Source organism: Macrosteles quadrilineatus, unplaced genomic scaffold, assembly GCF_028750875.1.
Source record: "Macrosteles quadrilineatus isolate MER2022 unplaced genomic scaffold, UCM_ALF_1.0 Scaffold_9__3_contigs__length_116548681, whole genome shotgun sequence".
NCBI classification, from domain to species: Eukaryota; Metazoa; Arthropoda; class Insecta; order Hemiptera; family Cicadellidae; genus Macrosteles; species Macrosteles quadrilineatus.
In genome coordinates, this window is record NW_026542602.1 from 58,945,450 (window position 1) to 58,965,440 (window position 19,991).

Genomic DNA, 19,991 nt, shown 5'->3' on the forward strand with positions numbered 1-19,991 from the left:
TTCTTTTCAAAGCGAATTAAATCAGTGGGTTGGAATCTGGCCTTATTCCATCCCTGGCTAACAGTGAAGTAAGCAAGCGAGTTGCTTTATACATCAAGAGAAAATCATACAAGTTACTGCCTTATTTACTAAAACTGTAATTTTCAATTTGTCCATTCCATGCAAACTGTGGTGACTGTTTCGTTTAAAAATCTTAAAATTCAGTTTGAGGTTTGGAGTTTTGTCTATTTTTTTGTAACGTTTAATTTTTCTAAAAATTGTTATCTAATAACTTACTATAACAAATTATGTATTTTTTTCAATTTGAAAAAATGTTGCCAGTTAGAGACATCATAGTAATAGAATATATAAAAATCTTTTTTCATGAGGTTGGCGGCCTCTTTTAACTTTGCATCTGCCTGTCCACATAAGCTAAGGGCCAGCACGAGTAACGTACTCATCAAATCAAGGGGTGAGCCAGTACTGTACGAAGGTGAACTGTACTGATAAAATGTCTGGGGCAGTGACCAGGATACGAACCCACAACATCGCCGCCTTGGGCCTGAAGTCCATGACGCTACAGTCAGTCTGCCACCGACTCACCAAAATCAAATCCAATCAAACTTTGTACTGCCTACAATTTGACAAGAATTCAAGCCAACTGGGAAAATAATAATTTTAATTACCAGGAAAAAGTCTGTGAATAATGTTTCTGATGATAACCAATACAATCGCCAAACATTTCCGTTAATTATCTTTTCACATCGTCACGTTCACAGAAGATGACCACGACGTCACTGTGTTCACAAGAAATGAGTTCAATGTTGCCATAACGGCAGGAGAGGACCCATGAAAGGTCTAATTTTGTTTGTCCTGGACACTTACTACTATACTAATTTTAACTTTACCAAAGTGGAAATCTTAGATATATGGTCACAATATTGCAATCTATATACAAGGATATCAAGTTACAGAAATAAGTGAAATGTACTTAAGAGCCTTCACAAGGGTGGTGAGGACAATTGAACACTACCCACTTGACAATAATGTTATTAGTACTACTATCTCCCATTACAACACCCCACTGTACTGCATGGTAAGTGTGGAATGGAGTGTAGAGTTGTGTTGTGTACTCACTGCAGGTAGTTGTCCCTCATCTGCTCCCAGAGGCTCCACATACAGTCTGGTTTGTGGGTTCCTGGCCAGGCACAGCCACATGGGTAGGTTTTCTCCGGGGGAACCTGAACCTACAACATACTACATATCAGTATTGTCTAAAGGCTTTAACTGTCATTAGAAGAGTTGGTAATAAGTGAAGTTTTTAAAATTTTGTGTAGTAAAATGTACAAATGTCTTATTCTTATTCTTTAACAATGATAAGTATATCTGCACCACTTATTGGAGGGTCACAACCACCATCGTATATGCTTGTGGGTTAATGTAATCGCATACAGATACGTACATTTCTAACAAGTTTGTTTATATGTTTCATAAACTAGAGCAGGCATTCTTCACTTCAATTACTGTCTAGTATATAGATCAGTCTTAAAAAAAATTTGAACAGATCCTTGGTTTAATGGATTTTTATTAGAATGGCAGGATAAGCTGGATGGGAAAGAATGCATCTATCCTGGCACAAGAAACACATCAACTATATGCTGCAGGGATCCCTCAGGAATGAAGAAGGAAAAGCAGACCTTGAGGGGAACCATGGGCAAGGAAATAAGAGTGGATAATTCGAACACCCCTGTGGAAAGAGCAGGTTGCCACTGAAAGAGTTTTAGAATTTAGACAAAGATCCTGGCTGGACCTGAGTTGTTTGATGGCCTTTCATACCTGTGGCTGTGGTGGTGCTGGTCCTGCTGGCTGTTGGTGAGGGATTGTCTGGTTTGCCAGTCTCTGACCTGCTGGAGGACCTCCTGGTACATTGGCCAGTGGTGTACCTCTGCGTTCTTGGGGATAGGCCATGGCTGAAACAACAGTGATTCATACACTAATATGTTCTGTAACAGTTGGTCAAAGAATAACTATATGTGATTACTATTCTATGCCATCATTGTTTAAGGGCCTGGTCCAAACCTAGCAATGATCTGTGGTTTTAGCAATAGTCGCAACAGGGTACAGAATCTGTCCTAGATTTGATAATATTTTAGTTGTAAAAGTGTAAGTTAACATTAATAAAATATTAAAAATGCAAAAATAACTTTTAAGCCTATAAAAAAAAATAACTAGAATAACTAGGCTTTGTTAAAATTATTCTAAACTGTGTAAATCCACACCATCTCATCTAATAATAAAAGCTTGGATCGGAATCACTAAATTACATAATTAGTAATACTGTATTTAATGCTAAAAAATCATATAAAAATACAGCATACAGTTTGCATCTTGAATTTAACGTGTAAATGGAGAAATTATAACATAACATCAGTGAAATCGGCTCTATCTAGGTTTTTTTTCTAATAAAAACCAAGCTTCATAGCTATTACCGACAGACAGTTGACGGTGAATTTATAGATTATCCAGTGTTTGTGAATTTATAGATTAGATTAGACAAAGTTGTGTGTTTGCCATGGTAAGCACATTGTTTGGTAGCCAATTAGAGCGGCTGTGTGGCGCTGGTCAAGTGGTGAATGAGAGGCATGACTAAGCGTTCAGCAGCTGTCACTGCTCTGACTTTATCAAACTTTTCCTTAATAAGTAGTCAGCTGTCGTTCTCAGCCTATCTCGACTCATGTTTCTCAACTTTTTATTAGAGGATCGGTTTTATAATTGTTTATTCGAACATGAACAATTTCTGTAGTCACATTGTAGGGTATACACAAACCTAGAAACAAGTTGTTCGTGCTAAGACCACTCGATTCCATTACAATTTTATTATTTTTACAAAGACCATTAAAAGTGCTAATTGTGTAAGTATACAACAAAGATTACAAGCTTATTACTGTATATAGATTTCCATCTCATAGTTATGATAGTTAGTAACCGATCTTCAAATACTAAACTAGCCTATTTCTTTTTTATGCTCTACAAAATGGTTGAGACAAAATTACAGATAACTTTTACTCAATTTAAACAGATGGTGGTTTTGTTTTTTGAGTACATCAAAACAAAGAAAAATATTGGTCCTGGGTCTAGGTCTTACTAGGACAGCTACGCTTATCATATTCTCTAGGTGGATATTGATTAGATTACCATAGAGGACTGCAATATTAGAATATTTTAGTGAATATACTTTCCACAACTTTGGTCACATTGATTTGTTATTATCATCAGATTCTATGATTCTTTTCATTCAAACTGGCTTAGTTTGAAATAATAACAAGATTGGGACTGTTCTACAACATCAGGATGAGTTATTTTGAAGCTGGTGGCCGACCTTGAGCCCACCACTCTTAACTCCTTCTACTTCCTCTACCTTGACCCTCTTAGAGGGCCTTGATTGTTATAACCTACGGTTTTTAGTCAATTTTCTCATTTCTAAGGTCTAACCCAGCTGTTGGTAAATTTAAAACACATGGGTGTATCTCACACTAAAGTGAAAATAGTGTAAGCATACTGGTTGATTCTCTGTATATCTTCAGCTACTAGGCTGAGCTAGTTTTAAAAATTTCTATTTTTTTTTTTTTTTTTTTGAATGAGTTAAATGTGTATAGTTAATGTTGTTTTACTGTGTATTACCCTTTTGTACTAGTAGAAATTGTATTATTTTACAATGACAAAAAAACTAGAGCTTCAAACCAAACTGTATGGTTGTAAATAACTAACTTATATTCTCTTATTTTTTGTTCACATTCAAATTATTGTTCTTTAAACAATAAACCAAAGGTAAATCAAATAAATAGAACCAGGAAAACGTTCTATATCTAAGTAAAATAGACCAAGAATTCAGTATAAAATGTTTGGAAAATAGTAGAAGATTTATATTTGCGACCTAGACTGCATTGCCAAGATTCCAAGAGTTTTAAATATTTAAAATGTATATTACACTTTATTAAAATCTTTTGCTTCTTAGAAATATTTAAATTAAAAATTGAACCCACACTTTGAAGCTTTATTTGATTTAACTTCTGATAATGTTTAAATCTTGCTACACTTTTGTTGTTTGGTATAGTTAATTGACACAATCAGACAGTAAACTATGACTTAACATGTTTATTAATGATACAGTAGTTTGGTTTCAAAACAGATCAAAATCTAGATTTTAATTAGGCCTCAAAATCTAAGTTAATAGGCTAGAGATAGGCTAAGGTAAAGATGAATTTTTTTTTATATGAAAATGTGTTGAATGGTACAACAGTGTGCTCCAACTGAACAGTTAACATTATGTAAGACATGAAGCGTAATTTGTCACTTGGAAGTGTTTACGACTGGTTGTTGGTTCTGGGCAAATACTGTGGTGTCACTGACTGAATTATCACTTCCTTTGGTACCTTGTTGGCGTTAATGTAATTATTTGACTAAATTATGTCTTAAAATTGGCAAGAACAGCTCATTAACAGTTTTGTAAATATTTTTTAGTTCGCCATTTATTTTTGGGTAGGGCCTAATATTGATTGCTGTTAATACTGTACAACCTTGATAACAGGTCTCTCATATGGAACAAATAAGACTTCAAATCAAGTTTGACTTTGTTTGGAAATGAAATTAATAATTGAAGTGATTAAACTCCATAACCAACAAAATCCAACAGCATGCCCTACTTTGTCCAATTTGCTTACTCTACTTAAAAAATAATACCAGGCATTAAAAAAAAAATCATATAGAGAATAGAAAGCTATCCGTAGAATTTAGATTTAAAAGTATTTTCAGGATTTTCGTACTAAATGTTCAGCCAACAAACGAACAAACAAGACTCAAGCTTGTCAAGCGACTCTTTTTTTCTCTCGACACTCACTCGCTCCACTACCACCACCACACGACATAAACTCACAAATCCAAAGACAACAAAAGATTGCAATCTAGGTGAATGCTGTTGGTTATATGAGCTTTCCTTTCATTAGCCTACCTTTTATTTATTGTTTATTCGTTACACTTCTTTTTAACACATTTAGAATTAAGTTTAGCTGCCAAAACACTCTTGTTATTAATAAGTGCCTGCCACGAACCGCCTTAGAACTAGTTTTCATAATTCATTGTACCTAGAAAACAAAACAAAAGAAAAAGAGAAAAATCTGTAAACTTTGTTTGTAATTTTTTTTGAATCTATTGGTCCTCGCCGACAAGTTTTGTAAACTTGGCGAGGCCATGTTTGTAATATCCTAAATAAATATATTTGAATTTGAATTTGAAATTTATTAGCTTGTTGTATATTTTTAGTTAGATTACAATGTGGCTTTTAAGAGTTTTAGACAGTCTAAAAAAATCTATGGTAGCAACGTTTGTATTCCTTGTATTATGAACATTAGAATTTTTTTTATTAAGCTGGGACTTTTTAGAATACACTACATAGAGTCATCAAATAAATAAATGTTAATCACTGTTGGAATATGTAGCTGAATGAACAGAGGTTTACAGTGTTCCTGTAGGGGTTCATAAGATATAATTCTAACCAACTTCTTTTGTAAGACATTTCCTCTATCCTACTGCAATTGCAATTAACGATAGTATTGTATCTAAAAATGGATTGATAATAAGCAAAGTAGGCTGTTATAATATAATTTTGATCCGTACAGTGTATTAGTTTAATTATAAGACAAATTACCCTTGCAAGCTTAGAACTTATAATTAGAGGTTTGCTAGGCCTATAACATCTGATTAAGGGTAAAATTGAATCAAATATCTCTTGACCAAAGGTTATTTGTTTGAAAAATGTGTTATAAAGATTCCAATGTATAACTATTTGGCTAAATGTATGTGTAAAACATAGCAAAATAATTAATATAGCACAAAATTGACTGCATAATAATTAGTGCCAACAATGGGAGATTGCTGTTTTCAATTTCTTGTCTATTGCACTATGAACAGAACCACCGTGATAATAATGAAACATTTTAGACGACACCCAGTTATTATAATTGACATCAAAGTGGCAGGATATCCAATAAAAAAAACCCCTTACCTACATTAGAATTATATATGCTAAAACTGTTTATTAGCTACCTAAGATAATTCACCTTACTGTTTGTTGGTGTTCTTGAGTGTCAATTTTGTTGTATACTTGTAATTTCTCGAGTTTGTGTGATTTTCTGTAATTACGTTACCATGGTAACGATGTTGTGTTGTTGCAGGAACCAATGAAGTCCAAAGCCCCTCAGTTACATCTGGAGTACAGGTTCTACAAACTACTAGGAACACATGGTAATGCCAAATCACTATTTTAATTCTGTTTCTGTAAATCTTATTGAAATTTTTGTAATTTTTGTTAGTAACCGTCTTTTATAATCAAGACTTAAGTTTATATAAGCAATGCATTTTTTTGTCAACATCGTCAATTTTCTATGTTAGTGTAAACTACACGTTAAAGTGAGTTTAATTTTACAAAACTGTAAAACATTGTGACTCAATTTGTTGATGACTCACGCCATAATTATCCTTTTCTCTATGTCAAGAAACATTTTTGGGTAGGTGTAAGCAGTGAGAGGTGTGGGTTCCCAATTTTTGTAATTTCTTGAAACACAGAAACCTTCATTAATCTGGACTAATCGAAGTAAAGTTCAAAATTGTCCGGATGAAAATACTTATAACTTTAATACAAAGGATGTGCTATTCCAGGACTGTCGTGAATGTAAGTGATCATTACCAAGTGATGAGGGTAGAACTTGAATGTCTTAAGTTTTCACCTACTGGGATCATTAAATGTCAGCACACTTAAACACACATAGTCTACAATTATTATCACCTTTAACGATGATATGAAAGCAGTCCAGACTACTTTGCCAGCCTGATGCACACCTAGGCCAAAGATTGATCATTTTCACCCCACTGTTAGTCCAAACCTTTGTCCAATCACAATGGCTTAAACCCTTATTCTGTGGTCTGAAATTCAAAGAGTTATACCTACAGCCACATTGCAACAACAGTTTGAAAGTGTGCCACATTAATTTTCATATGAGTAACAAATTTATATTACTGAATAACATGCTGCCCAACAAAACTGTGTGACACATTGCATTAGCACATTCTTGGGTTAACTCCTATAAGAGTCCTAACTCCTGTCTTTACTGATTAACCCGTTCGCTGCGGGCCATCAAATGGCCCCAGTGCGGCGCAGCCCGCAGCGTCGATCAAACCCAATTGCCGGGTGATTGGCTCTCATATTTCGGTATGACGAACAGCAAATAACGTGCGGTGATGTCCTGTTTTGTAACAAGAGTCGACGTAGTTCGCTAAACACTCACAGATAGCAGCACTGCCTGGAACGTAGCCGGTCCCATCGTATTGCCAATTGGAGGGAGAAAGACGGGACAACAAGTTGATTTTTAAGTTTGCCAGACGGGAATTTTATGGGGAAATTTTACTACCAACCTACAACACAACAAAAAGCAAGTCACCCACTACACGCTAACGTGGAATAGGTCTGACTTCGACTGACGCTAGAGCAAAAACTATGATATACGAAAGGCATTGCCGAGTGTATCCGATCGGTTACGGCAGCACCTGAACAGCGCTCGGCCCGTATCCGATCGGATACGCCCGCAGTGAACGTGTTAACAAGTCCAGATTACTGAGGAGAGGGTGAACTAAAAGTTTTTGAATGATGAATGAATGATTGAATGAATGAATGAATGATTTTTAGTTCTTATGGGTCTGTCAAACAACAAAATACCGTCAGCCAACTTCTGGTGTTTGAGATCATAAAGATGGTAATCTATATTGAATGAGGAAGATGGGAATGTGATATTGCCAACATCAGCCAGACTGTTACATAAGCAACTGTTAATGACTTACAGATAAGAGTAAATGACTGGACTGTACTCTGTATTGATGATTTGTTGTTCCCAACTGTCTGAGAAGAATCCCAGCTCTGTGTTGTAGAAGGCCATCATTTGGACATTTAGTGTTGAAGAATGTAATTCAGCTAAAGTTCAAAAGTTTGTTTTTAAACTCTTATTTAGCAGTAGTATAAGGCCAGGTGTAAACTCTGGTTTTAGGATTTTTTGTTGGAGCAATTAAAATATCTTCCCCACCCCTTCCTGCTGTATTTCCCAAATGTGTTGAATTTAATTTGAGATATTGTGCGAATAGGGGGATTTAAATTTTGAAGTGCATAATTCATCAACTTGTTTTATTTTTCCAAAACTTTTATAAAAAAACTAGCAGAGCACCCGTCCTTCGTACGGGGTTGGCATATAAGTATAAAACGCCTACCTATTGCATACTCGAGCTTTGCATTTGCAATGGGGGAGGACACAGTTTGATAAAATTTGCTTCTTAAAATTTACGGTATACCATAGTATTACACAACTACCATTTATCTCAGTTTTTTGTTGCTGCTTATAGTTCAAATAAGCTGTTATCATAAATGCAAAAAAAAATAATAGCGCTGCACCCTGTTGGTAAATCTTATAACTTTTTAATGCTTTTGCATATCATAGAACCAACGTTTTAATTGAAACAGCTGACTAAATTCTTTAATTCCTTTTAAATATGAATACTCGTAAGGTTAACATGGGGAACTGCAGAGCCACTGGGGCGGAGCCCGAAAGGATTCTTGAGAAAAGAATATGCCTATATGTTAATCGGGAATGTGAGGTATCATCATGCCAAATTTCAGCACAATCCGCAAACGTCGTTGATGCGTGATTGAACTTCAAACAAACAAACAAACAAACACACAAACTTTCACATTTATAATATTAGTAAGATATTGTGGATACAAAGAAATGTATTACGCAATCACATAGAATTCAATTCAGTGCTGTCTAGTTATCAGGTCTCCAGATGTGTATGACTCTTGATGATGGTTGCAAGTAGCGCAAAGTCAAAATAAATGGCAAACATGAACTGTGCAATCACCAGTGTCACTCGCAGGAGCGTAGTTAACACAGATGTAGGTTTTAAGGAACTTATAAAAAAATCCTGTATGCAGGGTTATTGTTGGTTATCGAGTTATTAATATTTTTTGACAGTTTTTAAATCTCAGTTTTAAAGTCAACAAATTAGTCAAGTTTTATGTGTACAGTTGGACGTTCTGGTGGAAACAGGTCAGCCAACTTCCCAGAAGGAATGGCAGCGGTTTACACGTACGGAAAAACAAGTGATAACCAATATAACGCTCTAGTCCTCGAACTGCTTGGTCCGAGTCTGGAAGATCTGTTTAATGTCTGTAAACGAACATTCTCCCTTAAAACCATCCTTATGATTGCCATCCAACTCGTAAGTCCTACATCCACTCTCTCTCTCCTACGATCCGTACGTTGTTTGTTAGTACTGTATGTATTTATTTAAATTATTTTTTAACTATAATTTATAGTGAATTATTAAAATAAACTTTCAATGTAGTTGGTAAAAACGTGTTTTAAATCTGTAGCCTACTTAAATTTGGTTTAGTTGATTTCCATTCAACTTTAAATTTTTTAATGTTTTGTAGTTTTGTTTATTAGTTATTTTTTCATTTAGTTTTTAACTCGCATATGTTTTTTTTAGCTGAATTTAATTACTATAATTTATTTATTTAAAAACAAATACATTAACAAGAGTGACAGGAGATTTGGCAAGAAACATTCAAACACAGATGACTGAAACTAACTGATTGTTTGTTATTTTAAATAAAAATAAGAATAGGCAAAATGATTAGAATGATTATGGCAAGATTATGGCACAGCTCCAGTAATTGGCTTGCCGGTACATGATGTTTTTGAAGAATAAACACCAATAGCCATTCTTACATCTAATTTATTTGCTGGCCACGTTTTATTAGGTTTTGCCAACTATAATGAGTAAATTATTTACATTTTTATTTTTATTTAATTGGATTGCTGATGATAACAAACATTTTTTACAAATCAATCCAACCTGTCTTATTTAATCTATCGGTTTGAAGAATTTAAGTGGTTGTGTACTACATGAACATTTGTGTTGAAAATTGGTGTTATTTCATTAAGTACTACATTAGTTTGAGATATTTATGAGAGATCCATATCCATTCAAACACAGATAATTAATTTCTAGATTTTATCATAAAGTTAGTGATGCATAATTCTTTATTTTATTACACTTTATAGTTTATTTTATAACAAATTAAAACTTATTTCTTGATTTTCTTTTTCTTTTTTACTTTGTAAAAATCTCCTTTAATTTGTTTTCTTAATACTAAACTGTTTTATATCCATGTTTCAATTATTCAAACGTTACGTTTAGATCAATCTGATGGACATTTTGAGTTTGCAATAGGCTTGTTGTAGGTCCGTGAAGTTGAATATGTAGCAAGTCCAGGCGTGGTCATGAATGCGTTAACTCGGTCTTGTGATCGGCCAATCGGTGATGAGTCAGTTGTGTAATCCACTCTTAAAATAAATAAACCTCAGCTCGCTGTGACAGGTTGGCCTTCTCTTAAACTCTTGGATAGATGTTCTCGTTTGTTACGTTGAGTAATTGTTATTGGCAGGCATAGGCCGAATAAAATATTTTGGTTACAAAACACCAACAATAATTGTAATTAATTACATTCAAATGAAGTAAATTAAAATTGCAATATTGTCCAACAATATTTACATTCTTATCACAGGGAAAACATGAATTATATGAATGTTGTAATATAATACTCCCATCGCAGCAAATCTCAATTGCTGAAAAATTGTTTTAAAGTTTAATTTACTTGATCATTTAGTGTAAAATTTAAGCCTACATGAGATAAGCGTTAAGCAAAACAAAGGATTAGTTGCAGTTCGTGTTGGCTCGACAACCGACGTAGATTAACAAGATCATTTTCCAATTTCATCATATTGATCATACAAGGATAATATTTGTGTTATTATTTCTTATATGCCTGGTAGTCACAATCTATATTTACACATTTGTATGGTCATAGATGCATTTTTGGGGTTTTTTTCTAGTAAACATTTTTATTTTGAAATCTCAGTTTATTCTTAACCATCTCCACTCCTCTTTTCGTTTTCCCATCTGGAATGTTCTTCCCCAAAGTTCTTTACTTGGACCCTCTATACAATTTTTTACTTAGCTGAACGTCTTTTCATTAAAATAATTTGTTAAGACATTATTTGAGTAACGAGTAATCCCCTTTTTAATAAAGTGTGTAATATTGTTGAGCCAGGCAGTTTCTATTCAATGGTTTAATACTTTTTTCTTCACTGTATTCATCCGGATAAGGAATATAAAATGCGAAACAGTTGTATCGTGTATAATTAGATGAAAAATGTTGTGGAAGGATATTAATGTTTGACTGTGGGTAAAACAAAATCAATTACTAATGTTATGGAAGTGTATTTTACAATGAAGGTTTTTAAACATTATTCAGGTTATGATGGATCCTTCCCACAACAGGAAATTTGCTCATGAATGAAGATACGTTTGGTCTTCAAACTTACAACTATTTTATAACAACGTAAATATGCACTACTTGTTGAAAATAGAAAGAGAAACATAAATGTTGTTTACGTTACTGAATCATAATACAAAAAAGTGTAACAGTCTGCTGTAGAGTATATTTAGCTACATTGCACTATTCTTTAATCGTTGGGTTTATTTTTATGGGAAAATTTTTGGTGTGGAAAAGGTTTGAAATTGGCACTAAGATAAGGTTTACTTTAATTTGTGTAGGAAATTTGTTTACAACAAAATATCTCACTAATTGAAGCCACTGATAGACATAGAAAAATCTTGCTTTACCACTGATTACTTTAGTTTTCAGCTTGCACATCTAACCGCCTACTCCTGGCTTTTTCCTTGTTTGGTTGTGTGTGATGTTATATTTTTATTTTGACCAAGTCTAGTTTAGCAGAGGAAAGTCACACTATTGTTCAACACACTTAGATAATATCTCATGGGAATCTGTTCAGTTGTTTCAGTGTGAAAGAAATATTTGAAATGTCCTTTGTGTCTCAATCAGTCCAGACAAACAAGTTGACCAAGATGAGGCTGATGCAGATTTTTGTGAGGGAGAAAAGTTGATTTCGTCAAAAGAACACTGCTTTTAGTAATTGAGAAGTTTTTGTAATAAGATCTTTCAGAGCTACGCAGATTCTCTTTGTGAGGGGAGGGATGCAAAATATAACATACAGACGAAAACCGAACTACCTTAATTTTATCCATTCCCAATAATACTTATGACATCACTACCTTACACATCCTACTAAGTGGATTTAGTGCTCGTTCGGTAATCAACAGGTCGCTGGTTCAATATTGTAAAATGTCAGAAGATTTATAATTGTTTTTAAACTTGTACTTGACATATCCTACAGGGTTTGTAGTAAATATGGTCCTGACCAAGAAACCAGGTGTTAGTGATTAACAAAGCTTAATAATTCAACCTCCTTCACTCATATTAAATTAGAGTTGTGTCTATATTGTATGAATCTAATGTTGTCAACCTCTACTCATCTTTCCTCCTGATCTATTCCTTGTTTGGTTGTCTTCCTCGATGACAACATACGACAGTAGTAATTTCTTTCAAAGTGACCTATACTCTGTCCACGTTCACCATTCAGCATTAAGTGTGTCAAATGGCACCACCACTTATTTCAAATGACAGTTTCAGTGATACCAGCTAAAACCCATACCTGCTTCATTAGTTTTTAATTTATTCTCACACTAGTTTTTGTTACTAGTGTGACTTTACCAAATTCATTAAAATTATGTCAAAATATTAATCCATCTTAGTAAAAAGCAGAAAGGGACATAAAAAAGTGAAATGTACTGAAATTTAAATCGAAAGGATGGTATAAGCATGATGTTTCCAGTAACATTTTTCACAACTACCTCTGCTGTAACTACCTATAAGACCTCTGCTGTACGGGTTAATTTATATTTGTTAAGTTTCTGATAATCCAGATTGTTTTTCCATATAATTTCTCTCCTGGTTCCCGTCCCAGTATCCCACCTATCTCTCCCAGTCCCATGCTGTATGTTGTTGACTCTATGGTGTTGTTGTCAGACGGTATCCCCGATGTGTTCTACTTCGGCCCGTGTGGCAAGTACAACGCCCTGGTCATGGAGCTGCTCGGCCCCAGCTTGGAGGATCTGTTTGACGTCTGCGGTCGCCGTTTTTCCCTCAAGACTGTCCTCATGATTGCCACACAGCTTGTGAGTTTGTTTACACTGTTTTTTTCTCCTTGTACTGTGATTTTTTCATTTTCCGAATGTGGTTCAGCTGTGTACAGGTTTGGTTGTTGTATGGGTAAAGAACTATGGATAAACCACGATCTTTTTGGCTTTATCATTTGTGAAATCGTTTATAGTGTTAGATTAACTATTTTCAGATATGATTGTTAAAAGATTTCACAGCCACATTTGCTGTACCATAGGTAAACTACACTTGGTTGTACTTGATTTTAGTGTATGGTTCGTAACTCTCAGAATAATATCTCGTATATGTATTGTTATTTTAATATCAGCAACGTCTTTTGGCCGAATGTTAATCATTAACATTACATCTTATCAGTTTTTTTTTCTGAATGCATAATTTTAAATTTTATCGTTAGTAATTGGTTTTTACTTAAGAATCCTAAAATGTGTTAATTTCAAGATATGTTCGTAAATACTGAATTCTTAAAGTTGTCGGTCCATGTAGGCTACCTCAGAACTCGTAGATTTTTTGAAATTTTAATTGCATTGCTTATAGTTGTCAAAAAATTATACACACATTTCCACAATGATTAAATAATCTTTAGCTAATTAGATCTAATAACCTTTAGATTTTTTTTCTGTAGATAACAATCATTGCATTCTAGTTCCTGAAAAGTTTTTGTGATTAGTGTACACATCTAAGTTCAAAAGTTGACACCCCTCATTTAGCACCCCTCATGGATTAAAATTCAGTGACAGGGATACATAACGAACTGAAAAAATTGTATGTTTCTGAACAACATCTATAAACAACAAATTAATTGTTGCAAAAAATGTTATTACAAAGTTAAGGTAGTGAAAGGTTCAAAGCTCGTTACAGTTTGCTGAATGTAGTAATGAATATGCAACACGTTTAGGCAAGGTGTTAAGTATTAGGATCATGCGATGCTACCATTAACATTCATAATAAGTATTTCTAGAATGGCTTAAGTTTGTTACCGAAACCAAGGATAATTTCACTCTTATTACTTTCCAACAGTTAGGATCTAATTAAAAAGCTCCCTTTTATGTATTTTAACTGTGTATTTGTTAACTTTGGAAATCTAGAACAATTTTTTAATGTATAAAATTTTAATCTTTCGGAGTCGTGAAGTTTACTAAATTGTTTTTTGTCTTTCTACAGTTACACAGAATAGAATACGTCCACGGGAGGCATCTTATTTATCGAGATGTCAAACCTGAAAACTTTTTAATAGGTCGAACCAGTACGAAAAAGGACAGAATAATTCATATTATAGGTGAGTGAATTGTAGCTTAATGCACTTGACTTTCAGCTTTTGTTGCCTCAAGTAATGACAAGTAATGTATCCAATCATTTACTTAGAACTCAACAAGTGTATTTTAAAGTTATACCATAGTAGTCAAGTTTAGAACTGTATTTTTGGCTTTGGGTTTACAGGTATTGTTAGGTCTGGTCATCGTGATAATACTAAAATACCTTAATCCGTCAATGTGATCATGTCACCATTGCTGGGTTGAAACTGTTTGTCGCTCATTGGTACAATTTATTAATTTAAATTGTGATCAAGAGAAAAAGAACAGTAGATTGACGGTATGAAAGGATTAAAAGTATCCCGGCTGTTTACTTACGAACACCCTATGTACCTATGAACTGACATTTCTTTCACTAAACTAGTTTAAGTTCTACCGTTATTTTGTGTAACGCGAGGTATTGATTGGTCTGTGCCGCCACGGGCTTTAACCTAAATGTTTAGTTTAAAATTAAATTCCTAATTTGTAGACTGACATTTTTAAACACTGCCTGGGTTGTCCGGAATACTGTAGAGTGGTTCTGGAATGTGTTCTTTGGTTTCAGACGGAATTGTATTTTGTTATTAACTTTTGTTAACTATTGTTTCAATAGTTAGGTTCAGGTTCTGAGGTGAAAACGTCTTCTGTAATGTCAATTTAACCGCTAACATAACCTAATGAGGTGTATTGTAAACAAAGTTTGTACGATTTGGACTGTTGAATCTTTCTAATCCAATTAGTGACCCAATTAAATTCCAATTGCTCCAATTCAACCATTGACTGCCATTATAAAAATGAATAGGCTCGTTGTGATGAAGAGTTGTTTTTCAAACGTTTTCATTGAGGGTATCACAAACTATTGAGTGTCATTCTTTATCTCTAAGGTCATGTAGATAACTCGTGCAATTTTAGACACACTTTGTTTTTCTTCTTATCATTTCTGTGTTTTCCGAGGGTCTATAAATATAACTTTAATGATCATAATTTTCCCTCTTTAATTATTGGTTAGTTATTTTTTAGTCTGGAGCTTATGTTGGTAAAAATCCAGGTACCAGTAGTTAAAAGAGTGCTTGCCTAAGCCGCTTATAAGAAGCCAGTTGGCGAGCAGGTTATCTGCCTCAGTTAACTAGAAATACACTAGAGGCCTGCCTGCTGGCTTTAAGTAAACAGGGCTTAACAATATTAAAATTGCTTGGAAAAACTCGTAATTCAAAATGTTTTTTAATGCTGGGAAAATTACTAAAATATTTATTTGAGTTATTTTTTTGATATGTCTCAGTACCATTTAATAAGTGATTACCATATATGTGACTTAAGACTTATGTTTGTTCCAGACTTTGGATTAGCTAAAGAATACATAGATTTAGAGACCAATAAACACATACCATACCGGGAACACAAAAGTCTGACTGGCACAGCAAGGTATATGAGCATCAACACACATTTAGGGAAAGGTAAGTGGAAAACTTCTACTCTTGTAGTCTACAATATTACTTAATTCCATAGTGTTGTTCGTCTAAGGCACAGTTTATTGGTAAGTTCCCTTAATCAGTTTTCCATCCCAACTCAGATAAGTCCTGTTATTTTACCTAAACTGGGGACGGTAAGATCGGATAAGCAGAAAGATTTAATGTGACTGAAAACAATAATTTCACCTTTCAATCCTTCAGAATGGATATTAGTTACTTTATGCACTGTAATCAGCAAACTTAAAATTCAAAAAAGCATTTATGTTTGTTAACCCTTACCACATTTTAAAATCTCCACTACTACAATAAAGGAATTTAAGATAAAGCAATATACATTCACTCTCACACTGACAATTTTATACATTAGGTGTAATATGTACATATGCTGGTGTCTGCAATTCAAGATATGTGTTGTATTTTTATACAGCATTTGAAAAATGTGAAAGTACTGTCAAGTGCAGAAATCTATAGACAAGCATGTATTTTGCAAAGCGAAAGGTATTATCTTGTTACACCTACTTCAGTGTAATGTCACAGGACAGCCACAGGACAACTATACAGGGTGTCCCGGAACTCTCTACCAATATTTTAGGGCATTGTTCCTGGGTAAGAAACATATCTAAATATCATATTTAAATTGTCCGGAAGTCCTTAGTTACTCAGATAGTCGCCATTTTGTTTTTTTCACTTATTAATTTTTTTCTGAAAATTGGTTAAACATACGAAGTTGAAACTTTGCAACAACATTTATGACAACTAGACAAAGCTACAAAAAAAATATGACGATTTTTCAAATTCATAAAACAAAATGGCGGCTGTTTAAAATTTTGTTTCTTAAATTACTCGAAAACCGTTGATTTTACAAAAGTTTTACAGGAATAACTTTTTTAAGGCAATTTTATTACAAATCGATCGACACCTTAATCTTTAAGATCGGACGAGTATTAACTGAGATATGGCAGTTTTAGTGATACGTGACCGCCGGATATTAGTTGCAGCGCATGCTGAAAGCGGTCACGTATCACTAAAACTGCCATATCTCAGTTAATACTCGTCCGATCTTAAAGATTAAGGTGTCAATCGATTTGTAATAAAATTGCCTTAAAAAGGTTATTCTTGCAAAACTTTTGTAAAATCAAGGGTTTTCGAGTAATTTAAGAAACAAAATTTTAAACAGCCGCCATTTTGTTTTATGAATTTGAAAAATCGTCATAATTTTTTTGTAGCTTTGTCTAGTTGTTATAAATGTTTGTGCAAAGTTTCAACTTCGTATGTTTAACCAATTTTCAGAAAAAAATTAATAAGTGAAAAAAACAAAATGGCGGCTATCTCAGTAAATAAGGACTTCCGGACAATTTAAATATGATATTTAGATATGTTTCTTACCCAGGAACAATGCCCTAAAATATTGGTAGAGAGTTCCGGGACACCCTGTATTTAATCTCTCCGTTCAGGGAAGGTAGGATAGTCAAGAATTTACCGTAATGAATCTCGCCATCATTGGAGTAACATTTCACCTATACATTACAATGGAAGGTACATGGTGGCCAAGTATTGAGACGAAGTGATGTTTCAGAACAAAGTCGGAGAGATGACCTGGAGGCTCTAGGTCACATGTTCATGTACTTCCTCCGAGGATCACTCCCCTGGCAGGGCCTCAAGGCGGACACTCTCAAGGAGAGGTACCAGAAGATCGGGGACACCAAGCGAGCAACACCTATAGAGGTGTTGTGTGAGGGACACCCAGGTACAACACTCGTCACTATGCTAGATACTTTCAATTCATGTCAATCAGCTAATCCTTTTATTGGCTAAACATATTTCATGACACAAGGCTTGTCAATGAAGCTCCAGCTGCGACCAAGTGAGAAGTGTATTCTTTACTTCTCCCAACACAATTCTAGCTGTGTAAAGATTTTTCTTAGTTGATTACAATGAAAGGGAAAATCATTGCTCCCGCTAATACTGTCATGTATGAATTGCATTTTGCAATTAGAAACTTATATCCATTGAAGTGTATAGTAAATAAGGTGTTTTGAGGGAGTTTGAATTACATTGCACATTTATTCAGGTCAGCTGCTCGCTTCGATCAGTTTCTTTTAAAAATCGAGAAAAGTTGAGGGAATTTTGCTAGCAGATCGGTGTTTTTAATACTACCATGGGAGTCTTTGAGAAACCTCTTTTCAGTTTGGCAATCTTTCGCAAGTCACACAACAATCCGTGATAAATAAAAAAAAATCTTTTAACTGTCTGAAATGGAACTGAATAACAACCGTAGGTGAGCAATTTTATATCTCTTCAATCTTCATACAATTTTCTCTTTAAAATCTTCTTTGATGTTTCAGATGTCTCGAATTATGTTTCTGCTGTCTTACATGTTATGTTTCCTTAGCCTTACACTTATGTTTCCTATTTCTCACACTATATGTTTGCCTTGCAGAGGAGATGGCCACGTACCTGAGATATGTCCGAAGGCTGGACTTTTTCGAGACACCAGACTACGAGTACCTACGCAAGCTGTTCCAGGACCTGTTCGAGCGGAGAGGCTTCGTCGACGATTCTGAGTTTGATTGGACGGGAAAAACCATGGTAAATACACTGGAATCATGATGTGGCTGGGCCTTACAAGTCTCTGATAGAAGCATGTATCACAACTCACGATCATAGTAAATTCTGTTTTCATGACTGCATGTTAGTTTTTTTTTACTAAGGTTGTTTGAGCTATTTTATATTTTGACTGTAAGCTTAAAAATTAGGAAATGTATAGCAACAAGTTGTAAAAATTTTAAATTTATTCAGAAATAAAATATTAAATATTATAAATTAAATATACCCAGACTATGGCCTGGTAATGTCAAAGTCAAAGTCATCTTTATTGTCACAAAACGTTTTTTTTTAATGTTCTGGCACAGCCAGACAAAACAGGTGACATTGTCAAACTATACTAAAATAAACTAGCTTATATTGGTAAAAATGAATACATAGTAGGTAACAATACAAACAATTCACATTGATTTGTCTTCGAGAAACTGATCAATACTATAATAATTCTTTTCCAACAAAAATTCAAAATTTTTTTATCTTTAAAAGATACTAATCCTATTATAGATTTGTAGTACCCAGGCAAATTGTTAAAAAATCTTTTACCCATATAAGAAGGTGTCCTTTCCACAAGATTTAATCTGTGTATAGGATATTAAAAATCTGTATGAAATCTAGTGTAATGGATTACGTTATTGAGAATACCATAATATTTTTTATCAACTTTTAGAATGAGCGAGGATGAAATAATAAATAAAACTGATTGTGTATTTCCATTAACAGCGACCAGCTGAAACATACTTGGCGTGGAAGTAACATGTGACAAAAATAATAGTATTATTTCACCTATTACCAAAAAATTGAGAGTTCTTGACTATTATTACCTGCAAAAACAAAAAGATATATCTCTAACACTTGTAATAATATATTTACACTTACACTGTTGACTCACAAGATGGTAAATGATGGAAAGATTGAACTACTATTGCTTACTATTATTGTAAAGTAACAATATCTCTAACCTAGATTAATGGTGTGGTGATTTGTTTCAACGCTGATGTGTTGCATGTTTGCATGATATATCTGGTGGTTGTCCAGCCGACCTGAAAACCGGGAATTGTATGAGCTTTCTGATGACCGGAAAAAATCTGTGAATTATTCGTGAATTGTTTAAAGAACGAGGAAATTTTAATGCTTGAATAATTACTGAATTTTCTCAATTTGTGAAGTTAAAAATCACCATCACAAATAACTAACGTTTCTGCGATCCCATGAAATGATCACGGCTGTTACCACAATCACGGAAGTCATTACGCATTTCGCCACGATGGCAATATGATCTCAGATGTTGCTGCGATCACAAAAAATAATCGGTGTGCTGGAGATGATCTTGGATATTGTTGCGATTGTATGATACGGTAACATGGTTGGGGACTGAAACTAAGTTAAGCTCATTTTGAGTGGCTCAATTTTTGTTCATAAAATTTGAATTTTTAACCTGAAAAA

General features: G+C 34.1%; 1 protein-coding gene across 8 annotated transcripts in view; it reads left to right on the forward strand.

Moving 5' to 3' along the window:
* Positions 1 to 19,991, forward strand: part of LOC129003148 (casein kinase I) — a 94,204-nt gene that overhangs the window by 48,349 nt on the left and 25,864 nt on the right. For 5 of the 8 annotated variants that reach the window (XM_054431396.1, XM_054431398.1, XM_054431397.1 and 2 more), the window contains exons 3-8: positions 6,210 to 6,279; positions 9,104 to 9,297; positions 14,348 to 14,462; positions 15,810 to 15,929; positions 17,521 to 17,691; positions 18,385 to 18,533. In XM_054431396.1, coding sequence (XP_054287371.1) covers positions 6,210 to 6,279; positions 9,104 to 9,297; positions 14,348 to 14,462; positions 15,810 to 15,929; positions 17,521 to 17,691; positions 18,385 to 18,533 — 819 coding nt within the window. Of the gene's footprint in view, positions 1 to 6,209; positions 6,280 to 9,103; positions 9,298 to 13,033; positions 13,183 to 14,347; positions 14,463 to 15,809; positions 15,930 to 17,520; positions 17,692 to 18,384; positions 18,534 to 19,991 lie in introns of all 8 variants that reach the window. The other 3 variants (XM_054431403.1, XM_054431400.1, XM_054431402.1) reach the window with 1 other exon arrangement.